Source organism: Xiphophorus maculatus, chromosome 7, assembly GCF_002775205.1.
Source record: "Xiphophorus maculatus strain JP 163 A chromosome 7, X_maculatus-5.0-male, whole genome shotgun sequence".
In the NCBI taxonomy this organism is placed as follows: Eukaryota; Metazoa; Chordata; class Actinopteri; order Cyprinodontiformes; family Poeciliidae; genus Xiphophorus; species Xiphophorus maculatus.
The window spans coordinates 16742123-16764181 of record NC_036449.1 but is presented as its reverse complement, the minus strand read 5'-3'; the positions used below and the strand labels follow the sequence as shown (position 1 = coordinate 16764181).

At 38.1% G+C, this 22059-nt stretch overlaps 1 protein-coding gene across 1 annotated transcript in view; it reads right to left on the bottom strand.

Annotated features, from left to right (window-relative positions):
• The window catches only part of agps (alkylglycerone phosphate synthase), a 35084-nt gene that overhangs the window by 5184 nt on the left and 7841 nt on the right, over window positions 1-22059 (bottom strand). Inside the window, exons 6-19 of the mRNA XM_023336911.1 lie at window positions 21967-22038; window positions 21060-21139; window positions 19255-19335; window positions 17471-17596; window positions 16817-16925; window positions 11964-12091; window positions 11690-11741; window positions 8812-8888; window positions 8597-8709; window positions 6605-6674; window positions 4543-4604; window positions 3682-3771; window positions 2154-2253; window positions 1988-2045 (exon numbers count right to left, since the gene is read on the bottom strand). Coding sequence (XP_023192679.1) covers window positions 1988-2045; window positions 2154-2253; window positions 3682-3771; window positions 4543-4604; window positions 6605-6674; window positions 8597-8709; window positions 8812-8888; window positions 11690-11741; window positions 11964-12091; window positions 16817-16925; window positions 17471-17596; window positions 19255-19335; window positions 21060-21139; window positions 21967-22038 — 1218 coding nt within the window. The remainder of the gene's footprint in view (window positions 1-1987; window positions 2046-2153; window positions 2254-3681; window positions 3772-4542; window positions 4605-6604; window positions 6675-8596; window positions 8710-8811; window positions 8889-11689; window positions 11742-11963; window positions 12092-16816; window positions 16926-17470; window positions 17597-19254; window positions 19336-21059; window positions 21140-21966; window positions 22039-22059) is intronic.

The window sequence follows — 22059 nt, the reverse complement described above, 5'->3', positions numbered from 1 at the left end:
AGTGTTCAATGTGTTTTAATGTTACAGACAACGTACGTAGAACATATTTGTTAAGCGATGTGAACTAATAAATAGCTGTACTTTTTTTGCAAGTTAAAATCTAAAATCTACAAAGTGTGACGTGCTTTTGTGTTTTTCCAATGAAGCACCTAAAGAAACTCCAATGCAACCAACTGCCAGGAATAACTCCATCACTAAATATTCCACCAGTCAACGGGCGCACGTTCCAGCCTGCCTCTTTTGTCCCCAGCTTTGTTTTGCCGGTCTGTGCCACATGAGTTGATGCTACATGCTAACAGTCCTGCCTATGTTGTTCTCCCTGGTTTTCCTGAGCCTGCTGTGCGCAAAAGATGAACATAAACAAACACAACATCTCCATTACACCAAATAGGTGGCTGTGGGAGGGAAACTGCATTTACTCACTTTTTTTATTTATATCCCGGTCATCAATTTCACTATATAATGCTTCTAGTAATAGTATTGTACAGGAATAATTACTGTTATGCTGAAAATGACAGTAATTTTGAGCACTGTGTATGTATTTGCAGAGGTGTGGCTGGATGAAAACCACCTCACATTTAAGAACTGTTAGCTTTAAGAAGCCAACAGTTCTTATAAGAACTTATAACTGTAACTTCTTATAAGTTATGTTCTTATAAGTTCTTATAAGAACTTATAAGAACTGTTGGCTTATGAGATAAAGCCAAATATAATCCTAATAAGAAGTAAAGAACTGGGCCTGTGGGGAAGTGCAGAAGCAGAGGAATCCACCCTGAAGTTATGCTGTTCTTCTCATTCATGCAAAGAAAAGAGAACGTTAGATGAGCCTCCGTTCCTCAACACTGCGCCTCACTAACAAAATGGGGCCAGGACACAAGCAGGAACTATTGTCCAAGAAGCTGCAATGAGGAGTTAATAGATTGATGATTGATGTTGAGGAACTTTTCATAACTACAACATGGTGACCTGGTTACAGATGACATGAGGCCCTAGACTTTTGGGTTTTCAACCAGTCTATAATTTTATTTAAAATGCAGATTCCTGAGTTTTTAAATACTTCTGTCAAACAGGAGTGAACAGAGCGAGGTGGCCGAGCGATGTAGCTGCAGAGGAAGTGTTCAGAAATCCTTCCTCTGCCCACTCAGCACAGCAGTGACCTGTTGTAAACACGGGGCCACAGAAATGTAGATTTCCTGCAGTGCCCTCCCACCTCACCATTCTTGACTACATCTGTTTGATACACAAAACCTGCAGGAACAGGCTCCATTTGTCAAGCGCTGATTGTGGGCAGACAAACCGGCCTGTCTGCACTCAGATAGCGAGCCCCGCTGGTATTAATCACAATTACAGAGTGGGCCTCGCACACAGGAGCTGCATCAATATCCCCTCTTCTCCCCCACTCGTCACCACCCCCATGCCGCTCGGGGGTGACGGGGCCACCGCTTGGAGGTCAGCGTAGAGCCGGCGATAACGGCGGCATCATTTACCCCGACCCACTGCCTCCTTTTTATTAGCAATCTTTTAATTTTGAACCCGTCCCCGCCTTCGGGAAAAATTGTGATTTAATATCGCAGCTGATTCACTGCATACTGTTTTGGACAGGTGTGATGAATAGCCTGAAGTGATGTATGAAAACAGCAAGGCGGATGGCAATATAGATAAGGCAACCGATTCGGTTATCCCTGATGGGGCCCATGGAGTCGTTTCGCTGGCCTCCCGCGCTTACGCTTTGCTGAAGTGAACAAACGAGTCGGAGTCATTCATCTGAGCTGCAGGAGCAGATTCTGGACGTGTGAAGAGAAGCAGGGTCCGAACGCACATTTAGAGCACGGTCGGCTTCATGGCATGCAGCAGCCCGCATCGCTATCAGCGGGTCCCAGATCAACATGTTTGTATATGATGGACAGAGGACTATCCAATAGGAAGGTTTATGTATATTTGGAGCAACTGATAATGTTTTGAGTGTAAAATTTTCAGCTTGCAGTACCTCCATGATGATGTGACAAGCTCCCTCCATTGGCAAGGATTTCTTCTCTAGCTGCATGCTGAAAGTAAAGACCAAAGCAAGATCATTTCACTCATGATTATGGAACATAGTGAGAATTTCCAACTTGTCCATCAAAGAATACAATAGAAACCAAAGCTGAACCCACCTCCACTTGTTCATACACATGCACCGGATCACTGAGTCCTCTGTAGTTGAAGGCAAAGTAGAAGTAGACACAGGCGCCAGCGTCATACGTCTGAGTTACCCTGCACAACAGGACACATCAGTGAGAAACTTAGCAGCTGGATTTTCTAATAGGCTACATTTGAATTTAATGTGTTTTAATTTTTTTTAACTGTCTGCCATAGCAGGGATAATAGTGATAATGAGAAGGTGGGAGGTTTGACCTCAATTTCATTCATACTAGAAACCACAAACAATCTTAAAGCACTGCCATATTCAATAGGAGAAAGTCAATTGTCAGAGATCCATCTGCATTGCATTTTAACAAAACAAACAGCTCAGGTGTTGTAACAAGTTCAACAGCCGCTGTGCTGCAACAAAACTCTCCAGTTTGTGTGTGGTTTTATTTTCTGGCTCTACTCCCTGTGGAGGCGCAGGGTGCAGAGCCCTTGTTCATTTGACATGGCCCATCACGTGGCACACTGACTGTTCTAGAGGTTAAATGGACAAATCAATCATGTGACAGACTGCAGCCGGGAAATGAATGGCTGCAGCATAATCAGGCCGAGGCTTAATCTGCACGCAATCTGCGAGCGGCAGCCTGGTGCTCCTCAACTGACCAGCCAGCCAGCCAGCCTGTCCCACTGTCCGTCTGATCAAGGCAACTGGGATGGGAGTACAGAACAAACCATTTCCGGTGGAAAGAAATGAGCCTTCATAATGTAATATTCATTTTACAGAAGAGTAAAAAAAAAAAAAGATTTTTAAAAGAAGGAAAAGAAAAAGTCAAGTCATGCTACTGCTGTATTGTGGATTTTCATATATAATGACTAGAAAACCCTAACAGAAGTACCATTTTATTTCTAATTGAAAAAGTGTCCAAAGTTTTTGACAAGTGGGGCAAAAGTTGAAAGAACTTAATAATTTTTATGTTCTCAAAAATAAATTAAATACTTATTATTTTAATAAAACAAGATAGATGGATTTTTGAAGGCAAAGGATCTATGAATCATTGAAAAACCAAAACCCAAAAAGGGACCAGCAATGTCAAAATGTTTTGTGTGGATTTTTTTCTATAGTCTTTAGCAAGAAATATCAACAGGTTATGGATCACTCTCAGCTGTATTTAGCCATTTTTAAAGGAATGAGTAAATCAAAATCTGCTTTTGAATAAAAGTTACTGGACGCTTGTGATTCAGTTTAATATGAAATAATAAAATATTCATAAAAGATAAGTCCTGAATTCAGGCCTAATATTGAAAATTATAGATAGATTTTTAGACCTTTATTTTTTCTGAAAATGGGATCCATAAAATGCTTTTCAAGCAATGCACTAGGGCAAATTTTAGAAAGAGTGAGCAAGAGCAAGACTGCTATTCCACACTGTAGCATGACAGCAGGAGAAGGCCAGAAAATCTCTGCATCTCTAGTTTCATTTGACAATTTTACGTGACACATAAACATCACTTCTGTGCACCTTTAGTTTTCACAGAAAGCTGTTTTTTTGTTACCTGCAAGTTGATAAAGGTGGAAATTGAACTCCTTTGTCTTTACACTCTCGTATGATGCGTGCCTTCACATTCCGGCAAATGTCCAAAACCCTGAAAGAAAATTCATGTGAAAGACATAAAAACTTAAGAGCTCTTTTCTCGTACTACCAAATCTAAGCCCTTTTTGCTTGTAAGGAATATCCATATGAATAAATTCATTAATGGCATAAAAAGGGTTAATTTTGTGAAAAAAGGCAGGAAGCCAGGAAGGAGGAGGACAACAGACTGACTGACAAGACGACCACTGAGCGAGAGATTCCCACTGGTGTGGAAATGGCCGCCAGTCCTAAGCATGTGCAGCCGGGTGTGGATTGTGCAGGATGGGGAGGAGGGTGGTTAATGAGCCAGGCACATATGCTTGCCTCAGTGCCTGATCTCTTGGTCTCTCCCGTCAGGCATCTTACACAACAGGGAGCTGCACGTGCTCGTGTTTGTTGTGTGAGAAAGCAGGGTAATAAAACATGTTGGAACTGCAGATCTCACAACATGGATCTGAGGAAGATCAGCGGCTCATGGTATACACGTTACGCCGCCCCCACACAGCACATGTGGTGATAAACCCACGTCCTTTTATATTTATGCGTGTTTGCGTGGGTGTGTGTGCGTGTGCCAGCAATGCTGAGAAGGAAAAATGGCCTTTGATGCAGTTGTTTAAATGGTTAGAGAAAGCAGACATGAAGGTGAATGTCAAAGAGAGAGGCTGGGAATTTGAAAGAGAAAGAGGGTCATCAAGAAAGCAGAGTGGTCTTTCAGAAGGAGTAAAGAACAAAATGCATTAAAAATTAACAGAGAAAAGCCTGCAGCCCTTTTTAATGCACTTACCTGTCCCAAGGCACAGAGGTTTCAAAAGACTCCCCTATCACATAGTAGTCCATTCCCAAGTCCTGTATAGAATACAATATTAACATTAGGAGTCTGCAAAGTTAATGGATTCAGCATATTTACATGCACCTGGCAGAAATCACTTTTTGACCCTTTGGTCAGTAGCTTCAAAAGATTTTAACCTAGTCAAAATAATTTGTGGGATTTAGTGCGAAATATAGCTAAAGCATGTCTAAAGTTGTGTTTTCTATGTAATAAATAATAGTTTTCAGTAGTGGAACAACTGTTGGTCTCCTTTACAATTACTTTAAAATAAATGAAGTTTTTATAAAGTATACTTTACCTTTATAAGGGATCAAAGTTTCTGTTATATTTTAATTAATAATCAATGACTTTCTTTACTTTAACAGAAAACTATATATCTGGTCAGATGAGAGCAAGATTAAGTTTTTTTGGTAACACATCAGGTGGATTTTGCCTGAAGCAAGGGATGAATATGTGATAAAGCAACTCACAGACACTTAAGTACGGTGGAGGATCTGTGATCCTGTGGGTCTGTTTCTGTTCTAAATCTATGAACATGTGGCAACTAAATTCTAATAATAATCTGCCGTTAAACAGAAAATAGCTCGTCAACGGATGCTTCAGCATTATACTGATACAAAACATAAATATATATACATCTTGTCCTATGACCATCTCAGTCCCTAGATGAAAAATAGAACCCCTCTGTGTCTGCTCCTGATGAATTAAGTGCCGTACAATTTATTGGCATAAGTGGGTTTTATGAGTTATTAAGGGCAGCAGTGTCAAATATAGAGCCACCTAGAGATGCAAAATATATCACAAATTTATTATTTTCTCCATATCTCTGCAGACAGTATGTCTATCTTAAAAACTGCCTGGATTAGAATACATTTATTCTAATCTATTCTGGATAAGAATAAATTCTGATTTTCTATGCCTGCAATGTATTTGGTGGCACGTATTGTTTAATGCAGTGCATACATGTTTTAGAGGCTAAAGAGGTGGTAAGGTTGCCAAGTTGTGAAGAAACTATAAGTTGTTTCAGTATCAAAACATCAAATGTTCAGATGCAACTTTAATAAAAATCTTGAGATGGAAATACCGTAATTACGGTAATTGTATTTTTTGTCATTATCTGGGGTTTATGCTTACTATGAACTAAAAGCAGAAAGATATTAATGCTTCTTACTTCATTAATCAAAGCATTTCAAAATTCTTTTGTGTTGCTGTAACAGTAGATTAAGGACTTTTTTACACTTACCAGTAAACAAATTTGCCCCCATTTGTATTTCCCTCCAAGACTCTCTCTTTAATAGAAGCTAATCTTTTTAAAACAAAGCTAAAGAAAACCTCAATGAATGGAAAAACTCGATCTCTAATGGAAACAATATCTGAAGCAAATGTAACTTCATTTGATGAAGCAAATGTCATCAAACACAGCTTGTTGTTATTTGGATTTGCAGAAGTCCTATAACTAGAATGAATGGAAGACTAGCAGGAATCCAGCGAAGAAATTATATTGTGACAGCTTCAACTTTGAACCCCAAAGAAGTGAACGGATCAGTCAAACTAATGACTGAAAGATAAGATGGAAAAAATAAGATGAAGTGACAAAAAACTATAAAGATATAAAGCCCCTTATTCCCTCCAATGACTTTTTTTGAATTCATAAATACAAAAAACATTACTTATGATGAAAACACATCCAATAAGTTCCCCTTTTATCTCACATTTAAAATTCAAATTTAGATCCTTGGATAAAGCTGTCAGTAAGAAGCTTACTGAAATGTACACCAGTGCTCATCAGAACGGCCTCCATCAGGACTGACCTGCGTAACTCTCTATTGTTATTGTGTCAGGAGCCACTCTGCCCTCCTTCCACAACATTAGACACACTGATAACTGTGACCGATGGAGGACCTCCTGAGGTCATATTCTGCAGCCCATCATCTTCATTTTCTATCCTATCTTCTGTCAACCCTCAGCCTCCCTGCCCATCAGCTCAGACGGAGAAAAAGCCAGAGCAGTGACCCACCCGGAGGTAAGCAATGACGAAGGTCAACATGTAGCCCCTCTGTCCATTGTCCTCTCCTGCTGCCAAGCCCCTAGAAAGACACAACATGGTTAATATTTAACTGCTCCTTTCTTTCAAGCTTTGTTGCCCAGACTGCTGGCCCTCACAACAGCTGTCCTGGAGCTCGTCACTCCAACAATGTACAGATCAATGCTGCTGCGCTCCACGCATCGCCACAGGTCAGCCACACATCTATCACTGGCTGTGGGTAATCACATTTTCATTTACCATCCAAACTAATCAGGCCGAGCTCATTAGAAAATCACTATATTGATTTTGTTTTTTTTTACCCGTCTTCCTGTTTCCTTACACCAGAGGAAAGCATTCCTTACTGGCTTAACCCAAGTAATCCATCACTGACACTTGATCTGATGGGTGTTCACCATTTCTTTGAAATAATGCAATTATGGAGAGGATGCTACATGAGACTGATGCGCCTCTTCTGCTTTAATAGCTTTCTATGATCCAAGGAAGCCTGGAAGTCTGAGCACAAGGCAGCAGAGTAAAACTAGAAAGGAAGGATGTTAGAAATAAGCATCATCCAAGATGAAGTCATTGACAGGTGAAGTATTGCTTGAACACTGCGTAACCTACAGAGACAGGTTTTTGACATTCATAAGGTTGATGGCTGGAATGTGTTAAACATTTAAGGTACATGGTAAATACCAAATACATCACACTTATTTACAGTAAAAGCTGAATATTTATGCAAGCAGTTTTTGGGCCATTTTACATCTTCACTATACTTTTTATTTTTTCAAATTTTGTGGAAAACGTTTATAGGGACAAGAAGGAGCCAACTGCTGAGTCGACTGTTATCTTCTTTGTGGACTTTTTATATTTACTTTGACAACAAATGAATTAAAACAGATTTCTATAATGCGGTTATGCGACTAATAAAATACACCTTTCAGAAAGAGGCACGGTGTGGCAGGAATCTTATACTTTTGGCCAAACATCAATTAAAGGTTATTGTTAATATCTAATATTAATTCTTGTCGTAATATTTAATTCTCAATTGTATGTGATAATTATTGCGTCATCAGTCATCCACAGTATATATTGCATAAATGTCTAGGACACAGCATAATAAAAGTTGTCGAATCAGATGCAGATGTTGTGATTACATAAACTGCTATATTTCTTCAAGATCAAAGCTGTGAGCCATTGTTACTTTATTAAAAAACAAACAAATAAATAAATATAAATCAGCTGCATTAGAAGCTGCAAATTTCAGTTTCCATTGTCTGTCTTGTTTGACCCTTAGGTAAAGAAACTAATTTTGAATAAATTCTGTTGAATCTTCAGAGATTCTTAGAATTTGCTGAAAACAAATGAAAGGGAACAGAAAATAAATGGCAAGAGGAGGAGTTTTATTCCCAAAAGAAACCTTAATAGAAATATTTAAAGAAATATTTAGACAAGCCTGTCTGTTTAAACTGCAATGTCTGCTATTATTTAAAAAATAAATAGGAAGTTGTAACTAAAGTATTCCTTTTTATTTTCAACTTCAAATTCAGGTCTTGAACATGGGAAAGCAACTTTAGGTTGAACTTGTTGAACAGGCCGGTGTTTTAAAAAGGAGGGCTGGGACAGTGGTTTCCTCTATAGTGGGAAGTCCCAGCTGTTCAGTAACATGATCAATCATATCAGCTGAGGACTACCAGGCTGTGTCATCTTCCTCTGTGCTGTCCTCAGGGGACTGCTGCTCTACTATCACTTCCCTCCGCAGACTCGCTTTAACATTACAGCTGTGCTGGAAAAAGGACATCTAAAGGTGACTCAACAGTCCACACAGATCCACACTTCTGTGACGCAGTAGGTTGTAAAAGAGTTTTCTTTTAACCCAAGTCACTGCTACTCCTTATTCTAGCCTGCAATGAGTGAGATTTAGCTTGTTTTCCCCCTCATGTAAATACATTTAAAAGGATAGAATAGACCAAGTGTTCGCACCCAAATTTTGCTGCAATGTCATAAACTTGCTTCTCGTGCTGCAGCACCTTCTCACGGGCTCCTTCAAACAGCAGGGTGGCCACACACAAGCGGTTAGGGTCAAACCCTTTGAACTGAAAGTTAAAAAGGAGAATGTTTTTTATTTTTTTTTACAGAAAACACCAGAGGCAAAGATATCCAAATGATGTTATGGTGTTTTTTTTTTTTTTTTTTACCTTGGTGATGTAAAACTTCTTTAGTCCGTCCAGAAATGATGTGAAAATTGATGATACTTGTGGCTTCAGGGCATGACCTGTAAAAAAAAAAAAAAATCAAAGAAATATTACTCAAGTGAATCAGACACTAAAAACAATCAACTTTTCACTGGAATTTTCAGGCTGATTGACCAAGACTGATGACAACTGCAAACTCAAAAAAAAAGCCCACAGATTCTGCTGAATTTTAACACTGTTTGGTAAGGAAGTCCTTACTCACGAAGGAAGATTAAAGAAAAAAAAAAAGTCGGTCAACACCAGTATCTATGAATTTAATGTAAATAATTAATGATTTTATAGGGGATAAGATAATAGTTTAAGACAAAGAATATTTTTCTCCCTATACCATAAGTCTTAAAGAGAAATTGTAATCCTCCAAAATCAGCACTGGTGCTGTCAAAGCTTGATAAAAAAAAAAAAAAAAAAAAAAAAACGGAGATCACATATTTGACCTCAAAATTCTGTAAATCTTGAACTAAAACTGACCTTTGTCTGATTTTTAGACAAACTATTTCGGCTGCCTCGTTTCCCATTCAGAGAGGCCGAGATGGTCTGATATACAAACCAAAAAAATAGGAAATATAAATAGTAACATTTGAATAACTTCATAACAGGCCCAATAGCTGCCAGCGACAGCAACTATAAATCAGGCAGTTTCCAAAGGGAAGTGGGGTTGACGCAGTGATATCAGTCTTCCTCACCCTCACTTTTTGATTTATTCCTGATCGGACGCACAAAAGCGCCTGTGGACAAGCGAAAATGAGGGGCTGGGGGCCGATGGGATGGTTATCAATCACAGCAGGGAAGTCATGGGTGATGTCACAGAGACTTAACAGTTCATTTATTTCCCCCCATGCCGAAGTCTCTTCATCACTTAGTGTCCTAATTGTTTCCATTCCAAAATTTGATTGTGGGTCTTGGGGTCTCTCACAGCTATCAAAGTCATTAATTAAATACTCAAAAATCCAGATACAAAATGATGCACACACAAACAAAAGCTCGCTTAACTCCTTTCTCTGGGTTTCTAGGTTTCTTATTTATTCCTTTCTTTCAACAGAATGTTTTAGTTAACATATAAATTAAATGATGTAGCATACAAAAAATGTATAGGTGATGTCAATGGGCAGGTATTTGTAGCCAGCATTATTAAAAGTAGAGGGAAAACACTAAAACCAATGAATACAAAAAAGAGCCTTGTGTTTGATGTAGGGGTCAAAGATAAATATATAAAGACAAATACAAAAAAAAAAGGAGAGGGTGAAAAAAAAACCATTGGTCACCTCATCTTTCCTACTTAATGCTAAGAAGTGCCTACTCCATGAAAAGTGGAAATACAGGGGAGATAACGAGATCCCTGGGGACGGGGGAACTTTACAGAGATCTCCGGTAATGCCAGATGCATTCCACAAGACCTCAGGAAACAACATCATAAAACTTCAACAGAGCAACTACTTCATTCTGGCCCAGGTTATTTGTCATTATGCCTTCAGTCCTGGTCTCATTCCGTACACATGCTGCAGTTTTACTGCAAATACAATAATCAGATTAACAATTTGGAGCTGTAGAAAGTGACATGAATGTTTGCAGCACTCTTTTATTGAAACGTACATTTACATGAATTAAATGTTTGAGAAAACTCAATTTAAAATAAAGAATTTTGTAGTTTAAAAGCTGCCACGTTCTTTGTGTAGACATATCATAGATTACAAAGAAGTGGTAAAGAAATAAACCCTTAATCATAACTTCATACTCCATACAAGAAATAACTCAACACACTAAACACTGACCAAAGTGCACCAGATATGTTGGGTACAAATACAAATAATATCTACATAAATCTACAGAGCTGGTTTATGTGGTAATTTTGAGTAACTACTAAGGTATCAAATCTTATAAAGCGGAACGCTGGATCTTTAAGGCAGCAGTTTTCTTAAAACTAGTTTAAAACAACAGAACAAACATGAGGGCCGAGCTAGCTGATGGACATGCCTAGTGGTTGATGCAGAATGAATTCTTGGGGCAAAACTAAATGGATTACTATTTTTTGATCTGGAGATTAAATGCTGCATGATTTATTATTATTATTATTATTAATTTGCAAAAGCTAGATACTACAAACTTTTGTAAGTTAGTAGCACAGTCTTTAACTGAGTAGGGTTGTTTCTTTATTTTTATTAAGTTTTTATTAAAAACCCTAATCAGCTAAAATTATTCTTTCAGCCATGAAAGGTTCATTATTCATAGAAGCAGAGGTTGTCTCAGACCATGAGTGACAAACAAAGGTATAAAACAAGGCTTCACAATTTTAAAACAAAGATGGCATTTTAAGCTACTTTTAGGACCTTATACTGCTACTATGAATAGCACAGTTAGCATTACTAGTATAGTAACCTTAATGGGTGTTCCAAAAGATTTCTTTACCTTAACTAAGATTTTCCAAAAGGTGCCAACATTTCTAAAACCAGCAAGTGCTGTTGCAAAGGATGTATTAAAGCGCAAAAGGATAAAAAAAAGACTCTTCTCAACTCGGCCTTGCTGTTATCTGTTAATGGTTTCTCCATAAGAACCATTAACTTGACATCTTGAAAATAATTTTTATAAAAGCTTCCTTTCAATTTGCTTCTTATATCTTTGATGATTTTTAAAGCCTCCCACTTAACATAAGACAGAATGCCGAGGCCACAAATAATCTAATCTAATCAAGCGTTTGGTTTCAAGTTTTGGATCGTCATACTCACAAGTAGTCAAAGTGATCAAATACAGTATTTATGGCATGAATAACAACATACTTGAAATATGACAGATTAGAGCATACCATGAAGAAGCAAACTAAACTTACCAAATTTAAACTGTTCATTATCCATGAGCCGTATAGATGCTGGAGCACACCTCTGGAAAGCAAAATAAAGCTCAAATACATAAAAAAAAACATTATATAACAAAAAACAGTGTAGATGTTATAGCAGGTTGAAGGTTTAGATCAGGTTATCTTATTATAATGTAAGAAAACCAAAACATCACTAAATAAGTAAAACATAAAAAAAACTGGTGACCAGATAGATGCATACAGGTTTGTAACAAAGAACAATATAAAGAAACGATGGCCTTCATACCTGTCTAGCCACCTCTCGTAGGCAGGCAACACCCTGCTCAAAATTGGGGAACACCACAGAGCCGTACTTCTGATACTCTGGTATGGGACGGATTTTAATTGTTACCTCAGTAACCACACCAAGGGTTCCTAGAGGAACAAAAAAAACATATTTTGAACATGATTTTTATTTTTGCAACTTGATTCAGATCTGGGTCAAAAGTGTTCATTTCTGTTTAACTTTGTCCTTTATTAGCCATTTGTTTACAATCTACTTGCAAACATTTTTATTTTTTTCTTCCTTCTCTATGTTTGACACTGATTATTGTGAACATGCCTGAGCATAGGCTTGTTTATGGTTAAGCTACAGATGCTGCCTTCCTGGGACTAATAAAGTTTTTCTGTATCTGAATGCAATTTACACCAGCTGAACCTTTTAAAGCAGAGTTTAAAAGTATTTTACAAGGCTCTCCGGTACATGTCCTCTGGGTCATTCGTATGACCTTGGTCTCACATTTCACGGTAGGTCTGGTGTTCTACCACACACAGGGGGAAAGCTAAGATTTATCTGCACAAATGCAAGAGGAAATAAAGTGGGTCCCTATCAAGGGCAGTGGGGGCCATCAACAGCAACATATTTACACGTAAAGCAGCCACTGGCTGACATTATGACCTTGGCAAAAGTCTTTTTCAAGTTCCTGCTGAAAAAGACACAAAGCTCTCTTTTAAAACGTTAAGTTAATCTTCCATCATACAGGTCCAACAGTTTAAAGTCATTTAAGTGAGATGCCAGAATAAAGCAATAGGGTGGAGAAGGCTTACTCCAACTGTATAGAGCATAGAGTTTTACAGTGTTGCCCCTCGCTCACCTGTTGGGCCAGATTGTCAATAATCTATTTGAAAGAATACTGAGAAACTTTTCTCTTGGTTACAATAAAAAGTAGCCTAGCTAATTCACAAACTAAACATAATGTTACATAATGTTATAATCCAAGTCTAAGATTTCCTTTATGAATGTCAGACTGGCTATATATATATATATATATATATATATATACACAATAAGCACTTTTACCTAAGAGCATCTAACAAATGTAGCAGGTGTTTTCTCCACATGTTATCACTAAGTAATAAAATGACAAGCTTGTGATGTGGAGAGCATTAAAATAATTGTAATGTATATGTTGGGTTATATTTGCAGCAATAGGAATCCCTGAGAATAGAGAACCTCATATCTGTCCATACAACACATAAACACACCGGATTCAGAGGATTAGGAATGGTTACCATGGTAAAATAATCTCAGAGGGTTAAGCATTTCAGAATTTTATTACCGTTAAACCTATGTTCAGCAACCATGGTAAAGTTTCTGCATATCAATTAGACTTGCAGAATATTTTTCATGGTCCCTCAGATAAAGTATTTTTATAATAGCTTATAGTGTGACATAAAATCATAACTTCTGTCAACATTTATGGTAATAATGAATTAGGAACCAATTATTGGAATGTACACCATTTTGTACATATTTTGGCCTTTTAAATCTTCAGACATCATTTTTTCTGAGATTGATACACATTAACAAGCAAGCCATCAAATACATCTGGAAATCTGTCAATCTGTTACAGTTTTGGTGAGTCCTTTGTATTATTTTGCCGGTTATGTATCCTCTTTTGACATAAGTGTGGAAATTTACACATATCCTCAGGGGCTCATAGCAAACGCTTATCTTTAAGTCCCTACTTTTCTCTGCTCTTCTACTCTGGCTCAGTCTGTAATAAATACAACACATTTATTTAGATGGATATATTGATTTCCATATTACTAAATTATATTACAGATAACTAGGCATTCTGGATCATATAGTGGCTTTTACGGTGCCTGTAAAGTGGATATATATGCCACACGCTGCTCTCTAGTGGCCCAATGGAAAACATATGATTTCAATCGCTCCTCCTCATAGGCACGAGGAGCGCCAGAGCATGGATTGGGATTTAGAGAAAGGGCAAATGGAAGGAGGTGGGGAGGAGCTGTAGTGCAACAAAGTGAAGGAGGATGTGGGAGTGAGGATAAATAGGAGGTAAATGAGAGAGAATACAAAGAACCAATGCTGTGATGCAGCAACATTTTGTAAATAAAGTGTTACAAGATTTTCCATAACAATCACCTCAGTGACGCCCTCCCCTCATGTAATAATCATTTGGCTTCAAGCATTAGCTCATTCATTTGTTTCACTGAAAGGAGTTTTGGAGAGATTAGTGATCAATCCAATACTTCTTCCTCCTGGTTGAAACCAGGAGGAAGAACTGCTTTGTATTCAGGCTACTCCAAGGTCAGAGAGATAAACAGTTCCCTTTGTTGTGCAGAGAATGAGCAGATTAAGCTTCCAGACAAATTCCTAATAAAATGGATGTGGTGCTATTAGCATGCAGGGCATAGTTGGTGCAGAGTAGCTGCTGTTTAAGTGGCCTACGGTCACACTGCAGCAAGGCGTTCTTAGCTTGAGGAGGTTGATCATTTTAATGAGGCTACATGGTGGGCTGACCTTTAGCTTCAATGTTAGGTCTCCCAGAGAGACACAAAGTCCAAGAAACGTGATTTAGTCCTGTTCCATCTCTATGTTGTGCACTGGCCCCATTTAGCCAGCTTATTTTCTACCTCAACTTAACAACTGGTTTTTCTAAGTTCAAACCCAAACTTGGGATGTATGTGGAGGTGATGAGCTGATTTGCATTAATAAAAGTTGTTTATGATTTTAATTCTGATTCATAAAGTTGTCATATGAGCAAATATTGTGTAGTTGTTGTAAAAGTAACTACAAACTTCTATGTAGTTTGTAGTTATATATGAGTGGCATTTTATGTGTCTGAGCAACACAAAGTTCTGTCTGACAATAAAGCGTGTGGAAAATCAGTTAATGATTTTTACAAATAAAAATCTGAGAAGTTGGCAAGCATTTGTTTTCAGGACTGAATTACTCTGATACCCCTAAATTTAATCCCATGCATGCAACTGCCTCCAGAGGTTTCCTAATTAACAGTCCACATAAATTATATTCTTATACTGAGGCTGTAATTTATTTTCAGTATAAATCCAGCTGGGATTTTATGTGGGAAGATTTCTGAAGTTGCAGGAGAACATTAGTGAACAATCAGCATCAAGAAGACCAAGGAACACAGCAGACAGGTTGAGATTAAGTGACCTTTAATCTGACCTTTAATATATCATCTTTAAATGGAAAGAGTATGGCCATAACTGCAGAGCTACGAAAACCATTCATCTTAGAAGCAGTCAAGAAGCAAATGGTAACTTAGGAGGAGCGGTAGTAATCCCCAGCTCAGGAGAAGAGAGAATCTTTCAACAGGACAACTACTAGTCCTGCATTCTGAAGATCTTGCATTTATATAAGAGTGGAATGAAGAAGGTAATTGTTTACAAAATACTTTTAAAAGTATTGTTTACGTTTTCCAGAGCCATGAGTGGGACATAGCAAGCATGTGCAAAAATGTGTTCAGGTGAGAAGACAACAAAATGCAACATTATGGACAAAGTGCAAAACCACAGTGTTGAGGAAAACTGACAGCACATCACCCTGAATACAGCATCCCCACTGTCAGACACGGTGGTAGCAGCATCATGTTGTGGGGGAGCATTTCTTTAGGAGGGACAAGGAAGCTGGTCAGAGTTGATGGAAAGATGAATGATACAAACTTAGGAGGTTAAATACACTTACTCTAAGTGCAGTTACTGTCTGCAGGCTAGCGGTACAAATCCCACTTCTTTATTTAACTAGTGTCCTAAAAAGGTGTATTAAATTTTTTAAAATGTTTTTTAAGAGCAGTATTTGTGTTTGTGGGGATATGACTGCTCTGCCACACGTTTACAGCCATACAGTTACCTAAAATAGAAGTAATGGGTAGTTCTTGTCATTAGTTTTGTTGTTATCACAATAGCAACACAAAATATGCCAAAAAAAACTAAGTCCATATTGCCAACCCTTACGTCAGACCACAAAATAGTGTACCAAGCTGCACCAACCTAGGTTGTAGCTCTCGGTGTAAAAGGGCCATAAGTAGCCCATTTCACGTACCCAGAAATTATTTGGTTTAAGTATCTAAACAATAAATAGGCTGCTAAATTGTAAGGCTAAGCAGCCTTGCCAACCTTTAAATGCGTGTGTGTGTGCGTGAGGGTGTGTACATGTGTGTGTGTGGGTGTGTGTGTGTGGGCATATAAAGCAGGAGGAGTTGGCATCAAACAACCAATCACAATCAGGATACAGAAAGTAAAGCTGGCAAAAAAAGAGAAAAAATAACCCTGGCTATTCAAATGTGTAAAGTAACAAGTCTATCTGTATCGCCGCTATATTATTGTACGAAGAGCAGAGCTGATTTACTTGTGTATTAAACTAATGTACCGTGTCAAATTACATTTCTGTGATTTCGATCCTACATACTGCTTTGCACATCCAATCAGCACAAATTGAGACTTATGCAGCAATCCGCAGCCAAACCAGGCAGCAGATTGTTGAGCTTTGCACAGCCAATATAAAGTTGGTATCCACAGCTGTTTAACATAGCAATGCCAAGCCTCTCTGAACCCCCTCATTATGTAGGGAAACTTGGCATATGGCACTATTCTCTGTGGGCATTCACAAGGACAGGGCACTGCAGATGGAGTGCAGCAGCGCTTACAACCCCCTCCCCTTGTTTCCTTACATATACCACTTCAGATGAGTTTAAACCAAAGCTAGTAAATGTGTAAAAAAAAAATGCTACACCTGAGAACTGTCCTGGTGTTACTGTTTTATCTCAAAGTCCTCACAGATATGCACAAGTTAATGTGTACTGAGAACACGCAAGCCAGTTAGCAAACCTTCGGAGCCCAAGATGAAGTGGTGAATGTCTGGACCCGTGGACATCCGTGGTCCCTGGCAACTCTTTTCAATCACGCCTCGAGGAGTAACCATCTTAATATGGACGACCTATTCAATCAGAGGACATCAAAACAATCAAATACTTTTGCAGAGCTTTATGTTCTCTTTCTTTGTTTTCAAATAGAAAATAGAAAATTTAAGCATGAAACAATGGCCATTTCCTTAGTGGGAAGGATTGGAACATGGAAAAACTACAAACAGGAAGAAAAGAAACAAGAAAGAAAGAAAGAAAGAAAAGAATGAGGGGAAGGGAAAAAATGGAGGCAGGACAAAGGGAAGGAAACAGAGGTAGGATACAAGGACTAAAGGGAAGGAGAAAAAAAAACTAGAGGGAAGTAAAAAAAAAAAAGCATGAAGGAGCTATTTTTTCCATAAATATCACTTTCCCAGACTGTGTACCAACCCCTCATGTAGTGTGTTTTTCATAACTTATACCATAACTACTGCAAAATATAAGTTTAGAAGTGAAGGCTGAGTCAAAAACCCTGCTGCCAGTTATGTTCTCTCTAATTACTGCGCAGTAACTTGTGTTCCCTCGTTGCGTGGTGTGGATCAAACACACAGCAAGGCAAAAGGGAAGGGAGGTGACTCACCAGATCTTCAATGTTGCCATAGATGTTCTTCTTCATGCCCGATGCTCTCGTGGCAACCCACCCCCCCAGGGAGCTGAACTCCATGGAGTCGGGCTCGTGCCCCGTACAGTAGCCGCTCTCATTAAGCTGCGATAAAAGTGAAGGAGCATGTGTCTGTTGTGGTAGTTTAAAAAAAAAAAAGCAAAAAATGCTTGGAAACATTTGATGCTGTAAAGCCACAAGAAAGTTTTATGACAAACAAAAAAAAGAGCAAGCAGAGGGGGAAAATATAATTACTGCTCTGTAGCTGCAATTATAGTTAAACAGCAATGTATAAACTTAGGCTTTATAGCTCTGTAGATTTTTACAGCAACTTCACGTCACCCAAGAGGAATAAAAAAAGCAAACAATAACAGTCTTCATGTAGCACTAATATAATATATAAAACAAAGGCTTTAAACTGGACTTTCTTATAAACCTACAGCAAAACATGTTCAGCCTCAATAATAATAAAAAAATCAATGGTACGTAAACATTTAAAAACACTACCGATGAAGCGCAATAGAATTAAGCACTATTTCCTCAGTATTACCTGGTCTAAACTACTTTGGTGATTGCATCTCACTTTACTCATTCACTAGAGGTACTATGGGTGCACCAGTATGGCTCTTTCTTGACAGTTGCAGATATTTTGAGTTTGAACTGAATACCTTTATGGTTCTAAAGATATATCTGACTAATGCATACAGCTGAAGCTTGATGTGTAAAAACAAAATAAAATAAATCAAAAGAATACATAAAAAATACATTGTAAGCTTTCAATAAAATCACCTCTAGTAACAAAGACTTTGTGCGTGTCTGGACATCACCATGTTTACTCTGTTTTAAATTATTCTTTTGTAAATTAATTGTCCCTCGGGGATAATTATGTCTAAAACAGAATATTTGAGTGTTTTTAAAGACAAAAACTACAGATGAAAGTTTTTGTCTTTAAAAGATGAATCTTTTCTTTGAATGTAATAAAACATGACAACTGTTTTTGCTGGGACTCCCATAATGATCATGTAAAAAGGCATAGGTCAGGACCCTGATCCAAAATTTTGGGCAGGGTGTGGACAATCTCTCTCCCTCTATATTAATGTCCCTTTTCTGACGGATTATTATATTAATGCAATGTAAACTTTATGCGCAATTTTATAATGCACCTCAAAATGCACTTGATTTGTGAAAAGCAAACCTTACAAGAGAGGTTAAAAACAACCACTGATGGTATTCATGAATGGTCCCTCAAGATATTGTTTAGGTCATTAGGAGAATATCTAAGCCATCATTGTAAACGGTAATGAGAACAAAGACCTTTAACAATAAGAACAATACTCCCCAGAAGCACCAAAGGAAAGTCAGGTTTTGTTTTATCACAGTCACCCTCTGGAAAGCAGTTTATATTTCAGACCCATCTGCTCCATCACCTCAGTTCAGTCTAAATGCTGGGGTGGCGTCTGCTTTAGATGCTGCTCACGCATTCCTGTACATCAAACGCCTGCTCCCGCTCCATTTTTCTGAATTAGCTTGATGGTGCCATCTGCTCACGACCACCGTCTCACTCACTAATCTCCCTCCTTCAGCACTCTGTTCTCTGCTACCTTCCTAAATCCCAGGAAATCTACTGAGCAAAGAGAGCCAAGGTCAGCAGGCAAGAACCAGCAGCATCAAAAAGGAGACACAGCTGGGGCACTGGTGTAGTTCTGGTGTATTCTGTCTTAGCTCTTTGTGAGAATCATTACAGATGGATAAACTGTATTTACCAGTCTCTCCAGATCCTGACCAACGATCCCAGACTCCACGTGGGCAGTTAAATTTTTCTCGTCGATCCACAAAATACGGTTCTGGAAGAAACAAGGAAATTATTGAGGAAGTTAAAAATTTTAAACAAATTCTTTAACCTTAAGAAACAAATATAAAAGGTTTTGTGTCATTTAAATGGCTGTAATCAAAAGTGCCACTAAGAATCCTCAGACCTGGTCAACTCTTTAGAAAGAGTTGGCTAACACCATTCTTTAAACGATGCTCATATTTTCTCCACTGGTATTTGAGGGTAACAGCATGCAGATGTGCTACAGGATGAAGATAACAGTTCTCTTAATTGAAGTTAGCATTTGAATTCAAATACAAGCCTCTTGTTCAGTCCCCTGGGCATGCAGCTCAGCCATACTTGCAGGAAGTCATGTCATTTCTGCCATCAATCACTCCTCAGAGGTAATAAACTTTATGCTCCTATCACTTTGCTACTTTCATGTGATTTCATGGTTGCCGCTTTACCTCTGGCCCCTGACACCCAACACTGATCACTGCTGTCTATGGAACCAAACAACTCTAACAGCATCCTAACAGCTTGTATATCACCACTGGATCAAAGGGCTGCAGTGCGCTTTTACATAGTGGAATATAAAGCATTATCATGGCTACAGTGACTTCTTCTGGATCATTTAAAAAGACCTAAATCTGAGAAATGTGGTTTTCATTTGTATTCATGCCCGAGACGGAATTTTGACCGACAGCCTTTCACTGCAGTTACGCTGGCAAGTTTGTTCTGACATGTCTGAACCAGATTTGCAAATCTAGAGGCAATTTTTTTCCATTTTTGCAAAAAGCTTTAGCTTAATTAGCTCCATTCAACTTCTACATCTCTGCTGAAGAAACGCATCCCCACAGCATGATACTGCCACCACCAGGTTTCAGAGGGCCGTGATCAGGGCCATTTGTACCGTTAAGTTTCCTTCCACATACTGTGTTTTGTATTAGGGATATTATTTTTTTCTTTTTTTTTATCTGATCTGACCAGAGCACCTTATTAAACATGTTGGGTGTTTCCTGCACATGATTTGTGGCAAACTTTAAAGAAGACAAGACAATACTGGCTTTCGTCTCACCATGCTTACATGGCGGCCATTTTTGAGATGGCCTTCTTGGCTGTTTCCCTGGTTTTTATGATCTTAGTTCACTATTGTTCTCCTACAAACCTCTGAGCCTCTCACAGAATCTCTAGGTTGACATCTTGGTTCCATCCAAACCCAAAACAAATGGGTTTGTTTACAAATGCATGCCACACTTTTTGGATTGTTATTTGTTCTGCAAAACAGCACCCAATAAGTGTTCCTATAAAAGGCTGAAAGGCTATGGTTGTACCATCTCAAAATCTGAAACAATTCAATGGGAATGGATACTTTTAAAAAGCAATATTTATACATTTCTCTTCAGCAAATGGTGAAGAGAAATTCCTTTTAAGTAAAATGGTCACAAACCCAAATGTTTCTTTCTATGCATGATGCCCCAAAACCCTCCTTAGAAAAGCACGTGAATGAATATGTGACAGCTGAAAAGCTTAACGTTGTATTTTATTGAAGGCATTTGTTTGAGTATTATTTCCTAATTAATCAACTCTTATTTCCTTACTGCATACAGTGAGCAAACATTTTATTGACAAACTGAAAAAACTTGTTCAAAACTGTTTAGCCAAACTCATCTGAGATTTGAAATTTCAATTTACTTAAATAGTTCTGACAATATGTGGTGCGTTTTATTTCATACACATAGGCCAGTAATTACACACCATCTGTGATGTATCCAGAGAGACAATCGATCGAGTTTCCTCTGGTGGGCACTCTAGGGCACTAGACACACTAGTCCCTCCTGAGAGAGACAAACAACACTTTTAAAAACACACATTTTTCTCAATACAGGTCTTGTCGTAGTAAGGCTTGTGCAAGTGGAATCAGGGATTGTTTAGGTTACATTAGACAGAAATTTAGAAAAGAAAAACTTTTGTTGACCGGAATACAGCCATCTTCAATAAAATATTTTTGCGAGACAAACTCTCACATAAAAGGTCAGAGGGAGAAGCTCTTAAATAAGCTGTGAACTGTGATTGAAGGCCAGTGTCCAAAAGTTCTAGATTCATGCTTTGCTCAAATGTCTTGGATATTATAACTTTAGGTATGACGCCCCTTTTGAGTTAAGTGCATTTTTGTTGCCCATTAAAAATCCAGGGGGAGTTGTGGAGAAAATTTCTTTTGGAAATACAAAAGCATGGAATTCCAATTCATACATTAAAGGAATATGTACCAAAAATATTTAGTATAATTTAAAATAGCAAAATAGCCGCGCTGTGTGCGCCACTATTTTAACAACACACTGTCAGAAGAGCAATTTACCAATTTATTTCTGCAACTTTGTTAAAATTTCTATGACTGCACAATGGTATCGCAAAAAAAGGCATCACAGTATCAATGAAAAACAATATTTCAGAACACGAGATGCAGTATTTGATGGCTGGTATACTTTATATACAGTGTTATGTGTAGAGAGTTTGCATGCAATTGAGACATTCAGTCTGTTTTACGGAATCTCAGAAAATCTCAGAGATTCCCAAAAAAAAAAGCCTTTGAAACATGTTTCAGAAGCATAAACTAATGCAAAAACTTACAAGGTTGATGGAGACTTTTGATTCCATGACTTACCTCCATAAGGTATCAAACAAACATTATGTTTGCAAGCCAGCTCCACAATTTTCACTACATCATTATGACAATCTGAAAGAAAAGTAACCATTA